General features: G+C 42.2%; 1 protein-coding gene across 1 annotated transcript; it reads left to right on the top strand.

Moving 5' to 3' along the window:
* The first annotated feature begins 3538 nt into the window (after positions 1-3538).
* On the top strand, positions 3539-4000 carry LOC112083472. Its single transcript, XM_024151501.1, has one exon. The coding sequence runs from the start codon at positions 3539-3541 to the stop codon at positions 3998-4000; it is 462 nt and encodes a 153-aa protein (XP_024007269.1).
* The last annotated feature ends 10139 nt before the right edge of the window (positions 4001-14139 follow it).

The following is a 14139-nucleotide window of genomic DNA, read 5'->3' as shown; positions in this document are numbered from 1 at the left end:
GAATCTTCGGGAAACACCGGGAATACTTGGGAAACAACGGGAATAACCGGGAATCACCAGGAAAAACCGGGAAACACCGGAATCACCGGGAATTACCAGGAAACATCAGGAACTTTTTAAAAGAGGCTGAAATCCGAGTTCCCGTCTCAACGACCAACGGCCGCGGTCAGGAGACGCGTGACTGCGGTGATCATAAGCTCGAATTGGTCACATTCACGGTGCTGCGGTCTATGATGCGTTGGCCGCAGGTCGGTTGGTCGCAACTGCGGCCCTTATTCCTGCGACCTTTGTCCAACTTTCAGGTTTCTGCCGGGCCGAGCAGCTAAAAACCTCTCCTTTTTTCTCGGTTTTTGTAATTTTCTGATTTTTTTTTTGTGTTTTTGTTTTATAAGAATACCTGAAAATTAAAAGAAAAATAATTCCATCTTTAAGATCTCCAAATTTGAGCTGGATCAGACGGTGAGAAGGCCTTCAATCGGGGGTGAACTTCTGACGGTTTGACTCTGAGCTGAAATCTGGTATTCTATCCATTTTGTTAAGCTTTTCCCTAAGTTACCTAAAAGAGTCTTGGAACTACAAATATTAGAAAAACGTAATAAAAGTAATTAAAAGTAATTAAAAACATAGAAAAAGTATTTCAAAACAATCCATAAAAGTGGTCAAAATACAGTGTTATCAATCATTAGGTCCTTTATCTTCTGCGCCATTGTTGGTTTCACAAGCATGGATTGGACGATTGTTACTTTTCAAAAGCTGGCTCATCATGTTTTTCAACTCGGTTATCTCCTTGTTGTCTGCTTCGGTTTGCTTTGTCGAGCGATCGTATTCAGGAAAATCATTGCTATTGGCTTGAGCCAAATTTTCGATGAGGGCTCTTCCTTGTGCTATCGTCTTTTGTCCAAAATCTCCATTGCTAGCTGTATCAAGCGAAATTTTGTATTTTGGTTGCAAACCTCGGTAAAATGTGCTCATCAGGCTTGATCCGGGAAATCCATGGTGAGGGCAATCACGTTCATCCCCTTAAAACGTTCTCAGGCTTCATAGAAAGGTTCAGTCGGTTCTCAACAAATCGACCTTGACTTAGTGTAGAAGTGGTTTAGGAAAGCAGTTTTACATTCTTTCCAATTAGTAATCAATCCTGCAGGAAAAGATTTCAACCAATGGTGAGCTTTGTCTGCTAATGAAAAAGGGAACAACTTACACTTTAAATAGTCTGCTGGAACTTGGTTTGTTCTCATCATGCTGCAGATTTCTTCAAAGAGCTCGATATGGTCCATTGGATGTTCAGAAGTAAATCCATGGAATTGGTTTTATTTCACTAATGAGATGATTTGAGGCCTGACTTCAAACTCATTCCGGTTCGGAAATGGTACTTGAATCGCGGATCGGTTCTGAAAATTCTGAGTAGGTGCATCGAAATCAGCTATGCGATGGTTCCTTGCTTGTCTTCGGTGTTGATTTGCTGGCTGAATAGGGCGGTTAACATGTCCATTCGGCTGCATCCCCTGGTGGTCACCATCGGCTGCATTGATAAGTGCATCAAGGTCTTCACGTTCTTCTATCTCGCAGTTTTGATGGTTTCTTGGAGGAACTTCATCCTCTTCTCCATCTTGTCGAGCATGATCACCTCCTCTGTGATTGGTCTCTTTATTTTCTTCATGTTCGGACCCATCTTTGGTCCATGTTTAAAGCTCGGTTAACAGGATCTCCAGGCTGGTCGTCGTTGGTCATTCCTTGCGTTCGTCTAAGTCTTCGAAGTTGTCTTTCGTGTCTGTCTATCTCATCTAGAATTGGAATGTTTTCTACAGGTCTGCGCCTGGTATTCATGCAATTCAGAGAAAAACAAAAGAAGGGAAAGATAATTAAACAAATTTTAAGAAAGAACTAGAGATCAGATGTCTAGAACAGAAATTAGAACAAGAAAAATAGCAAAGGCAGCGAAACAAATCCCCGGCAACTGCGCCAAAAACTTGATGCGTGTCAACTGCGTGAGGGAACAAGTTTTACCCTTAATTAAAACAAATGAAAGCCGCAAGTGCACAGCTAATCAGTTGTAGTATTTAGGGATCGAATCCACAAAGATTTGTGTGCCTGGTATTCTTCTACGGTTTCTAACTTTATGTCTAGACTTGATTTGTTGTAGGGGTTGGTTGTTTGTCACAGACTCAACTAAAATGAAAGAAAGCAAATAAATCTATCCTAGAAAGCAAGTAGAAAAATCGAATGAAAGCAAATGAAACAAGCAAAATATCGAACTAAAGCAAATGAAATGCAGATCTAAATAAGCAAGTAAAAATTGATTGGTTTGTAAACTATAGCTAAAAACGCTGAGCTTTTGGAAACTCTACAGGGATCATAATCGGTTTTTACACTAAGGATTATAGATTGGGATTGACGGATATCGAAATATAGGGTTCTAGATCTAGAGTACGACAGTATGACTACGTCACTGTCGTGATCATAACCAACAGTTTCTCGTAATCCTGACCAGTAGGTTTCCACTCTGGCCCTGGAAGGGAGAGAACGCAAGAGATGCACAAGACTCGTCAGTACTCACGATCTCGCCGCAGGTAGGTTTCCACTCCTACGGAAAAATCGCCTGTTTCATTGTAGGTCTGATACTTAATGAAAACTTTTGCAACACTAACTATCTAGATCAGATACTAGGTGATCAATCAAGTATACTAGATGTCTTAATTATTATGAGAGCCCCTTTCGGGAAGCCTAAGCCCAACTCGGGATCTACTCAGATATAGCTGAGGTCAACATCATCATTGGTTTTAATAAAAGTAATCAAAAACAGTAAAGAAAATAGATGAAAGAAAGCTTCTCTATTGAAGAACTCAGAGTTGAACAATCTTCTCTAAAAATCGCATAAAACGGCTAAAGGAAAGGGTTTCTATAAAAGTATCAAGGTTCTCACTAAAAACGACCTAAATGACAAGTATTTATAGTCTTCAGTACTCCATGGTCTCTAGGGTTCCAGAATTGATGCTGAGAAATGACTTTGGGCTTCAGAAATATGGGTTTTTAATCGGAGTTGCCCAGCCGCGGTCGGGAGTAACGTGACCGCGGGAAATAGGTGATTGGCCACGGTCGGGAAGCTGGTGACCGCGGGAAATAAGCTGGTGGCCGCGGTCGCGTGACTTGCTGGCCGTCTTCGAGTGTCTCCGAGGTAAATGGAATATCTTGAGATCCAACCGTTGGAATGTCTCCAAACCAAGTGTATTTGAAAGCTGGTTGATTCTTCTATAAGTATTCCAATTTTTACGGTGATCAGACGGTCAGAAGGTCTTCGTCTCTCCATGAGAATTCTGACAGTCTGCATTTATCGAGTCTTTTTGTTCCAATTTATGCCTCTTTATCCCAAATTACCTGAAAAGTCTTTTGAAATCCAAAAACATAGAAATCCTTTAAAAACCTTTGAAAATGGAGTAAAAACACCTGTAAAAGACATTAAAGTGATCCATAAAAATGGTCAAAATCCGGTGTTATCACTTTTCTAGCTATACCTCAGCTTGGAAAGTTTCTAAAGGACATGATACTTAACAAGACAAAAGAGCTTCAAGGGATGGTCATATTGAGTCATGAGTGCAGTGCCATCATTCAAAGGAGATCAATACCAAGAAAGCTATCAGATCCGGGTAGTTTTACTTTACCATGTGCAATCGGTCCTTTGAAGTTTTCAAGCTGTTTGTGTGACTTGGGAGCTTCTGTGAGCTTAATGCCTTATTCAGTGGCTAAAAGATTTGTGTTTAAGAGCTACAAACCAGCAAAGATCTCCCTTGTTTTGGCTGACAGATCAGTGAGGTTACCGATTGGCTTACTTGAAGATCTACCTTTGAGAATTGGTGAGATAGAGATCCCCATAGATTTCATAGTTCTAGAGATGGATGAGGAGCCTGTTGATCCCATCCATCTTAGGGAGACCCTTCTTGGAAATAGCAGGAGCGATCATCGACGTGAGAGGAGGCATGATCGAGCTGCACATCGGTTCTGAAACCATGAATTTCGATGTGAAGGAGATGATGAAGAAACCGACCATTGGAGGTCAGGTTTTCTATATTGAAACAATAGAGGGAGATAGCTGATGAGCTCCTTGAAGAGTTAAACGCAGAGGACCCACAATATTTGAGTGCGGTCAACGGTTGGAGTCTTTGGAGAAGGGGGGACCAGTGCCACAACAGTCCAAACGCCAGCTAGAAAAGAGATTCCAGCCCATACCTGTCTCCATACCGAGCCAAAACGCAGAGTTTCCCTTCTTCACCTTTCCTCTGCATCTTACTAACATAACTCTCTCATTTCTCATTAGTTTGGCACGATTTCAAGTGTTCTGAACTCATTACAGTGCTGTCTATCCTGCATAAGCATCTCACTGAGCTTGAATCCTGTGTTTGCAAAGGTATTTGCATTTATCGTTTGCGAGCTTTATTGTTTGTAAAATGTGGAATGGATTCTTTTAGGCTGTTAAAAACCTTGGGAACAAATTTAGAAATTCCATCAGGATAGACAACATTTGAAAAACCGGTTCTTGCACTGAAAATTGTTTGTTCTTGAGTTTTTAAAATTCATGAGAAATTGTGGTTTAAATCGGCTTTAATAGTGAAATGGGTTTCCCGGCTAAGTTGCTTGCTTTTCTCTGTGTTAACAGTTGTATTAACTCGTTTCTTAATCACTTTGAGCCTGAGAAACCATTGAACCATTCTTTTTAACAGAAAGCTCTGTTCTTGCTTGTTCTCTTGCACTTGAGCTTAGCGATATACTTGGTGCGCACTCTTTCTTTGAGGATTTCTCTTGCAGATGACTGAGAGGACAGCAGCTTTAGCCCAAGGGAAAGAAGTTCAGAGGAAATCTAGCAAAGGAAAGGCTGTGGCCTCAGCCATAACTGGAGGAGAAACCAAGAAATCGTCCGCAAGCACCAAAGGAACCGACGGTGAACCAGCTGCAAAGCGCGCAAAGAACACTATGCTTACGTTTGTACCTCTGACTGAGCCAAAAATGAGGGAAAGCAAGTGGTTTTGAAACCTCATGAGGAAGAAGTTGGGACCACGGTTGAAAGAGAAGCTGCACCTGAACACGAGGCCGAGTGTGATGGAGGAACAAAGAGAGAACCAAAGGCCGAGCCTGAAGGAGATCATTTTCCAACCACTGGGGAATACTTGAACCAGTTTAACATGGTGAGAGTGGCTCAGGGTCGGTTTCCTGATATTGAGTTCCTGAATAAGCTGGAGATTCTTGAGGATGTTAAGCTCACTTTCTGATATGATCGTGACCAGATCAGAGGAGGAGGAACCAGAGGTAGCTGGCAGGATCACTCGTTCCAGAGCTACAGAGATGGCTAAGGAGGCTGACGCACTCATTGCCACGGAGGACAGCGATCACCAGGAGGCTGGAGCTCACATCTTCAACATCTCTATCTTGAAGAATGAAGAACCCAGTAACAATGACTAGGTAACTTAGGTGATGATTCTGTACTCTTTTCCTTGGTGAGGATTTTGGAAGGCAAGGAGGTTCTTCTCCAAGGTTTTTAACGAGGCAGAAATCATTGCTACGTCGAGTTACTTAGAAGTTGTTACTAATGGGTAATAATGTGCAAAGTCACAATGACTTGTGCACTAGTTGTTTTAGGCGGAATTAGAAGGGACGCCTCGCTGTTTTATTTTTTAATCAAACTTCGTGTTGTTTTTATTTCAGACTTCATGTAGTTTTGTATTAGGGCTGCGATTTCTCTCTAACTCTATTTAAGAGAGAAAATCGCCTAAGTATTATTCAGTGAAGAATTTTGATCAAACTTTTAACGTGTTCTTCTCTCTTTGATTTCTGAGAACTAAAAAAACTCTGAAATTCGAATCTCTTAAAAACTAATCTGTTTACAAGAGATTCTTCTATCCCACCATTCCATCGGTTCTATCTCTTCCACCATACCATCGATTTGAGAAACCAAACCATCATCTTCTCATCTCACTCGATCCGCCGCATCACACCACCATCTCAAACCATCGATTCGATCCGCCCACCACCATCGATCTCTCATCGCGCCACCATCGCTGCTTCATCGCACCAATATCATCGCATCTGTTCCTCCAAGTCACGATCTCGAATTCGCCTGTTGCCTTATCTTCAGAGTTGATCTCCTCAGATCGTATCACGTGGTATCAGAGCCAACTCTGAACCAAAGGCTGAGCGAAACTCTAACCCTAATCCCTGTACCTTTGAATTTTCGTTTCTGTGTTATTAGGGTTAGCGAGTTCTATAGTTTGTGTGCATCGATCTGTTTCCTTTAATTGCTGCATCATTCGTTTTGTTTTTGTTATTTGTTAGGTCGTGTTCGATATTAGTTTGTTTTGCTGCATCACTTCTATATCTCCATTAGATTGCATCGATCTAGTCTTTTGCCGCTTATTCATTGTGTCGAGTTTGATCATATTCATTGCTTCGTATCGAGTCTAGGGTTTGGTCTGTTGATTTCGATAGGCTTGATAAATTGTTGTTTCGATTTCGTTTAGGTTTGTTAAGAGAGTCTTCGTGTTTAGTTTTCGTCAAGGTCGATCTCGTTTTTGTTAAACTTTGTTAGGAGTTTGTGTATTTTCGTTTTTTTTTAAGTTAGCAAAAAAAAAAAAAAAAAAAAAAAAAAAAGAGTACACAAAAAAAAAAAAATTTTCGTTAAATTTCATTAGTTTCGTTAAGTTTGTTTTTAGATTTCGTGGGGATCGTTTAATTTTTTTATGATGAATTTAATTTTGCTGTTTTCGTGATTTCTTCTCGAACAAGTTACTGCGAGTTTTTTTTTTTAAATTTTTTCAGGTACCATGGAGCTCTCGGCTGAGGCGATGGAAGCTCTGAACCGAGCAATGTCTCAACAAATTAAAGAAGCGAATCAAGCCATAGCAACTCAGCTCACACAACAAATCGAACAACTCAATGACAAGTTCGAGACGAAGATGAATGATCTGCTCAAAGACCTCAGTGCAAGTGGAGAAGAGTCGTCTCAAACTCCAACTCCTTCGGAAGCAATGCGCTTAGCAAAGGGTAAAGGGCACATAGGATCTTCCCGGAAACTTCCACGCCACCCAACACCTTCCGAAGCCAGGACTAAAGCTAAGTCCAGCCGAAGCCAAATTGGGGGTAGAGAGACTACGTTTAATCCGAGGAGGAATCCTACTGGTGCAGAACGAGATGGCCCAAGGGTAGATCGTCAGCACCGCCGAGAGGAATATATTGCTGGGCATCGAGTTACCCTGGAATCAGACCCAGAATACTATGAGGAGGACGAAGCTTCTGATCATAGCCGAGAAACTGTGAGACGAGATCGAGGCCGAGGACATGGTCGAGATTATGATCCTCTATGTCAGCAGCTGCGTCATATCAAAATCCAGTATCCTCCTTTCCATGGAACCAATGATCCCGAAGCTTATCTAGATTGGGAAAGGAAGATGGAGTCTAATTTTCTGGTCCAAGGAACCTACGAGCTCAACAAGGTGAAAATTGCTGTGTCAGAATTTCATGGGTATGCGCTTCTATGGTGGGAACAGTTGGGAGTCACCAGAAATCGCCTGAGGGAACTTCCGATTACTACTTGGGATCAGCTTGTTATACAGATGAGGAAGAGATTCGTTCCAGCACATCATCAGCGCGAAATACTCAACAAGCTCAGGCGCCTCGTCCAAGGTACGAAGTCTGTTCGAGATTACTATCAGGAATTGGAAACTTTGCTTATTCGTGCAGATTTACGAGAAGGCGAAGAGATGGTAATGTAGAGATTTCTTGGAGGACTTAACCGAGAAATTCAAGACAAGGTGGAACTTCAGGATTTCGCAGATATACAAGAGATGGTGCATAAGGCTGAATTGGTGGAATCTCAAGTCAAGAGGCGAATCATCAAGTCCACATTCACGCCTAGTGTACCTAAGCCTAAGGAGATCAGCAAGCCAGCTTACTCCAGAGACATCAAACCGCCCTCTACTGGAGTTAAAGAAGAAGCTAAAGCTGAGTTCAAGCCTCGAGGTGGCACTTCTATCAGCAATGTGAGGTGTTTCAAATGTCAAGGAATGGGGCATTACTCTCGAGATTGCCCAAACAAGAAGGTTTTCTTGTTACATGAGGGAGGAGAGATAGTTCCTCAAGAGGATTCAGAGGCCGAATATGAATTAGAGGAAGAGGAAGAAGCTGCTGCCGTGGGCGAGATGCTGGTTGCCAGAAGGACTTTGAGTGTTCAGAGTCAACCTGAAGAGACTTGTCAGCGAGAGAACTTGTTCCATACGAGATGCTTCATTCAAGGAAAAGTTTGTAGCCTGATCATAGATGGAGGAAGTTGTACTAATGCTGCAAGCGAAGAGATGGTTAAGAAGCTCCAGCTCAAGACTATTCCTCATCCAAGACCGTATAAGCTTCAGTGGTTGAATGACAGTGGAGCCTTGACCGTATCTCAGCAAGTTATGGTTTCTCTATCTATTGGGAAGTATGAAGATGAGATTCTATGTGACGTCATTCCCATGGGTTCGAGTCATGTGTTGCTAGGCAGACCGTGGCAATCAGATCGTAGGGTGATACACGACGGTTACACCAACAAGCACTCATTTGAGTTCAAAGGTCGCAAAATTACCCTCCTACCTCTCACGCCTACCGAGATTTATCAAGATCAAGTTCAAATGAAGCTCAAGGAGAAGGAGAAAGTCGCCAACAGCCTCTACATAAACCACAGTGAATTTTCTAAACTCTTTGATCCTGAAATGACTACTTTTATGTTTGTGTACAAGGAATCCCTTGTTAGTACTAACCCTTCACAGGAGCTTCCTAGTGCTATGTTTGAGATTTTGCAGGAATACAAGGACGTTTTTCCAGTAGAAATTCCACCAGGGCTACCTCCAATTCGCGGGATAGAGCATCAGATTGACTTGGTACCAGGATCAGCCTTACCTAACAGGCCAGCATACCGAACCAACCCTGTAGAGACTAAGGAGCTGCAAAAGCAAGTGGAGGAGCTGATGAGCAAAGGCCATATCCGAGAAAGCTTGAGTCCATGTGCGGTTCCAGTTCTGTTGGTGCCAAAGAAGGATGGTTCCTGGAGGATGTGTGTAGACTGCCGAGCTATCAACAACATCACTGTGAAGTATCGGCATCCAATCCCAAGGCTAGATGATATGCTGGATGAGCTCTGTGGGTCGACAATCTTCTCTAAGATCGACTTGAAGAGTGGATATCATCAGATCAGAATGAAGGAAGGGGACGAGTGGAAAACGGCATTCAAGACAAAGCAGGGACTCTACGAGTGGCTAGTTATGCCGTTTGGCCTCACCAATGCTCCCAGCACCTTCATGAGACTAATGAACCATGCCCTGAGACCATTCATTGGCGTGTTCGTAGTGGTTTATTTCGACGATATCCTCATCTACAGTAAAGGTTTGGAAGAACATCTAGATCACATCAGATCGGTTCTTGATGTTCTTCGCTCTCAATCTCTCTTTGCTAATTTATCTAAATGTTCATTCTGCACTAACGAAATTGTTTTCTTAGGCTTTGTAGTAAGTGCAGGAGGAGTTAAAGTAGATGAAGAGAAGATAAAAGCTATCAAGGAGTGGCCAACCCCCAAGAATATTGGAGAAGTCCGAAGTTTCCATGGCTTAGCAGGATTCTACAGGCGTTTTGTTCGTGATTTCAGCACCATAGCCGCGCCTTTAACCGAAGTAATCAAGAAAGACGTGGGGTTCAAGTGGGGAGAGCCGCAAGAACAGGCTTTTACAGCCCTTAAAGAGAAGCTTATCAATTCGCCCTTACTAGTACTTCCTGATTTTACTAAGACTTTTGAGATTGAATGCGATGCTTCTGGTGTAGGTATTGGAGCAGTTCTTATGCAGGATAAGAAGCCCGTCGCTTACTTCAGCGAAAAGTTAGGAGGATCAACGCTGAATTATCCCACGTATGACAAGGAGTTGTACGCATTGGTTCGAGCTCTCCAGACGTGGCAGCATTACCTATGGCCTAAGGAGTTCGTCATTCATACCGATCACGAGTCTCTAAAGCACCTCAAGGGTCAGCAGAAGCTTAACAAAAGACATGGGCGATGGATGGAGTTCATTGAGACATTCCCCAACATTGTTAAGTACAAAAAAGGTAAAGATAATGTGGTCGCAGACGCATTATCCCGGAGGTACACTCTTATTTCGACTTTAACATCAAAGTTGATTGGATTTGAACACATTATAGATCTTTATGAATCTGATACTGACTTTTCTGAGAGCTATGCCAAATGTCACAAGTTTGCCTATGAGAAATTTTATAGACAGGATGGATACTTGTTCTTCAGTAACCGATTGTGCATACCATGAGGATCCATTCGAGAGTTACTGGTACGAGAAGCTCATGGAGGTGGATTAGCTGGACATTTCGGCGTCACAAAGACACTTCTTGGGCTACAAGAGCACTTCTACTGGCCGAACATGAAGAAAGACGTTGAGAAAATCTGCTCTAGATGTGTCGTATGTAAGATGGCTAAGAGTAAAGTTCAACCTCACGGTTTGTATACTCCTTTGCCTATTCCTTCTCAACCTTGGACTAATATCGCTATGGATTTTGTAGTTGGCTTACCTCGAACCAGAAATGGTAGAGATTCTATTTTTGTGGTTGTTGACAGGTTTAGCAAGATGGCTCACTTCATCGCTAGCCACAAGACAGATGATGCTGTGAATGTAGCTAACTTTTTTTTCAGGGAAGTAGTAAGATTGCATGGAATGCCACAGGTTATCGTTTCAGATCGAGACACGAAGTTCTTAGGACATTTTTGGCGAACGCTTTGGGCTAAGCTGGGAACAAAGCTCTCATTCTCAACTACGTGTCATCCTCAGACCGATGGACAGACCGAGGTGGTGAATAGAACGTTGTCCACACTTCTAAGGACTTTGGTGAAAAGTAACCTCAAGACTTGGGAAGAGTGTCTGCCTCATGTCGAGTTTGCTTACAATCACGCTAAGCATTCCGCTACTCTCTTTTCTCCTTTTGAAATTGTATATGGGTTTAATCCACAATCACCTCTAGACTTGATCCCTTTGCCTTTAAGTGGAAAATGCAGCTTGAATGGCAAGGAGAAAGCTGAACAGGTCCGAAGAATACATGCTAAGGCTAAGGAGAACATCGAGAAGAAGACAAAGCAGTATGAGAAGCATGCCAACAAAGGACGAAAGGAGCTGATTTTCGAAGAAGGAGATCTGGTGTGGATCCATCTGAGGAAGGAGCAATTTCCAGCTGAGCGAAAGAACAAGCTAATGCCCAGAGTTGATGGACCATTCGCAGTCATCAAAAGAATCAACAACAACGCCTATCAGATTAATCTTCAAGGTAAGTATGATGTTTCTGATACTTTCAATGTTTCTGACTTGCTTCCTTTTGTTGCAGATTCAGATTTGAGGGCAAATCCTTTTCAAGAGGGAGAGGATGATATGATCGTGACCAGATCAGAGGAGGAGGAACCAGAGGTAGCTGGCAGGATCACTCGTTCCAGAGCTAGAGAGATGGCTAAGGAGGCTCACGCACTCATTGCCACGGAGGACAGCGATCACCAGGAGGCTGGAGCTCACATCTTCAACATCTCTATCTTGAAGAATGAAGAACCCAGTAACAATGACTAGGTAACTTAGGTGATGATTCTGTACTCTTTTCCTTGGTGAGGATTTTGGAAGGCAAGGAGGTTCTTCTCCAAGGTTTTTAACGAGGCAGAAATCATTGCTACGTCGAGTTACTTAGAAGTTGTTACTAATGGGTAATAATGTGCAAAGTCACAATGACTTGTGCACTAGTTGTTTTAGGCGCACCACTTAGGATTTAGAAGGGACGCCTCGCTGTTTTATTTTTTAATCAAACTTCGTGTTGTTTTTATTTCAGACTTCATGTAGTTTTGTATTAGGGCTGCGATTTCTCTCTAACTCTATTTAAGAGAGAAAATCGCCTAAGTATTATTCAGTGAAGAATTTTGATCAAACTTTTAACGTGTTCTTCTCTCTTTGATTTCTGAGAACTAAAAAAACTCTGAAATTCGAATCTCTTAAAAACTAATCTGTTTACAAGAGATTCTTCTATCCCACCATTCCATCGGTTCTATCTCTTCCACCATACCATCGATTTGAGAAACCAAACCATCATCTTCTCATCTCACTCGATCCGCCGCATCACACCACCATCTCAAACCATCGATTCGATCCGCCCACCACCATCGATCTCTCATCGCGCCACCATCGCTGCTTCATCGCACCAATATCATCGCATCTGTTCCTCCAAGTTACGATCTCGAATTCGCCTGTTGCCTTATCTTCAGAGTTGATCTCCTCAGATCGTATCACTTTCCAAAACATGGGCTTGGCAACATTCTTCGAGATGAGTGATGTGGCTTACGAAGGGATAACTCAACAGTTCTTAGCCACTTTAGAAGTGTTCATGTACCCCAAAAGAGATCCCAAGCGCTTATATTGGAGAGGTTTCGGTCACATTGAGTTTGAAATGGATGGGGTCAGCAACAAAGTGAGTTTCAAAGAGCTAGATGAGATTTTTGGCTTCGTGAGGAATGAAAGCTCTTTGGAAAAATTTGTGTACCCGAAGGAGGAGATTGCTGCTCTATGGGAGACCATCGCCTTTGGGCCGTATGTGGGAGGAAAGAGCAAGACAAGCTGCATCAGAAACCCGGCGATCAGATATGCCAACAGAGTCTTGGCATGCATGTTCTTCTCAACCTACAACCTCGGGGTCATTCACTTGAACGAGTTAGAAATGCTAGGTCTTGGCCTGAAGCCAGTCATCTCTCACAAGAATAACAAGAAAGAGTTTGAAGGGCCGATACATGTACCTTCTCTCGGGGCATTCTTTTCTAAAGTATTTCTTTTCTCTTTAAAAAATGACCTAAATATAATTATTTATAGTCTCCAATGCTCCATGGTGTTTAGGGTTCCGGAATTGAGGCTGTGAAAATGATTTGGGCTTCAGAAATGGGACAAGCGATGAAGACCTTCTCACCATCCGATCATCCCCAAAATTTGAGACAACACAGAGAATACAACCAGCTTTCTAATGCACTTGGGTTAGAGACAATCCAATGTTTAGATCTTCAGATACTCCTGATGCACTAAAGACAGAAAATGCAGTCACCAAGATGAGCATGAACCGGGACCGCGCCCAAGCCATGCTTCCCCGCGGGTACAAGCACCGCAACCATGGCCGGACATCGTTCACTTCCTAGACGACCTAATTAAAGCCCAAGTCGATTTCCTTCATTATTTTTGAAGCCTTAAGTGTTAAAGACAACTCAAGGAAGCTTTAAATACCGCCTTTAGGTCATTCTAAAGGGATGTGCAGAAATTTCCTGTGTACCTTATTTTACCCTAGAGAAGCCGCCGTCTTCAAAGAAGGAGCCGCCGAGGAGAGCATCATCGCGCCTCCATTTGCAACTCATTTCTTCGTTTTTTTTCCTTGTTCTATTTAATTTCCAGCAATTTTCTATTACTCGATGATGTTTACATACACTATGTTTGAGTAGTTCCCCAGTTGGGTTTAAAAGGATTTTTTAAAATAGAGTTTCATTTGTCTTCTTCTATGAATCATTATATTTAGGATCAATAATCTTCTAGGTTTTCTTCGTTTCCCTTTATTTTTATTGCGTGATTATCTGCTGGCCACTTAGATTTCGATCTAGATATGATATGTTGCGAAATTTTTTATTGATTGTCTGACCTAGGGTGAAACGAGCAATTCTGCCGTATGACTGGAAACTTACATATGAATGAGTTGTGAATGTTGATGAGTCTTCTTCAATCTATTGCATCTACTCCCTTTGAGGGCCAGAGTGAAAACCTACTACTGGTCAGAGTTACGAGAGATAGTTGGTTAATGCTGCAAAATTAGGCTAATCATACTACCGTACCTCGAGTTCTAAAACATACATAGTCGATTACCTTTATCATTTATTTCTGTCATAGGTTTAGTCCATGAATCCCTGTGAATACCCTTAAGCCCAACATCCGCTTTTAATTGGTCACACCTTTGATTTTTATTTGCTTTTACCTGCTTTCATTTTCAATCGCTTTCTACTGGCTTTCTAATTTAGATTTAGTGACACTGAAAACCAAAAACCCAAATTTTTTAGTTCTAGTCTGATTTAGG

The sequence above is a fragment of the Eutrema salsugineum genome, unplaced genomic scaffold, assembly GCF_000478725.1.
Source record: "Eutrema salsugineum unplaced genomic scaffold, Eutsalg1_0 scaffold_6, whole genome shotgun sequence".
NCBI lineage: Eukaryota > Viridiplantae > Streptophyta > Magnoliopsida > Brassicales > Brassicaceae > Eutrema > Eutrema salsugineum.
Note: the sequence above shows the minus strand (reverse complement) of the source record. Positions and strands in the feature narration are given on the sequence as shown.

Excerpts from the sequence above, each read along its gene's own strand:
- LOC112083472 (XM_024151501.1), top strand. The coding sequence starts at position 3,539 with ATGATACTTAACAAGACAAAAGAGCTTCAAGGGATGGTCATATTGAGT.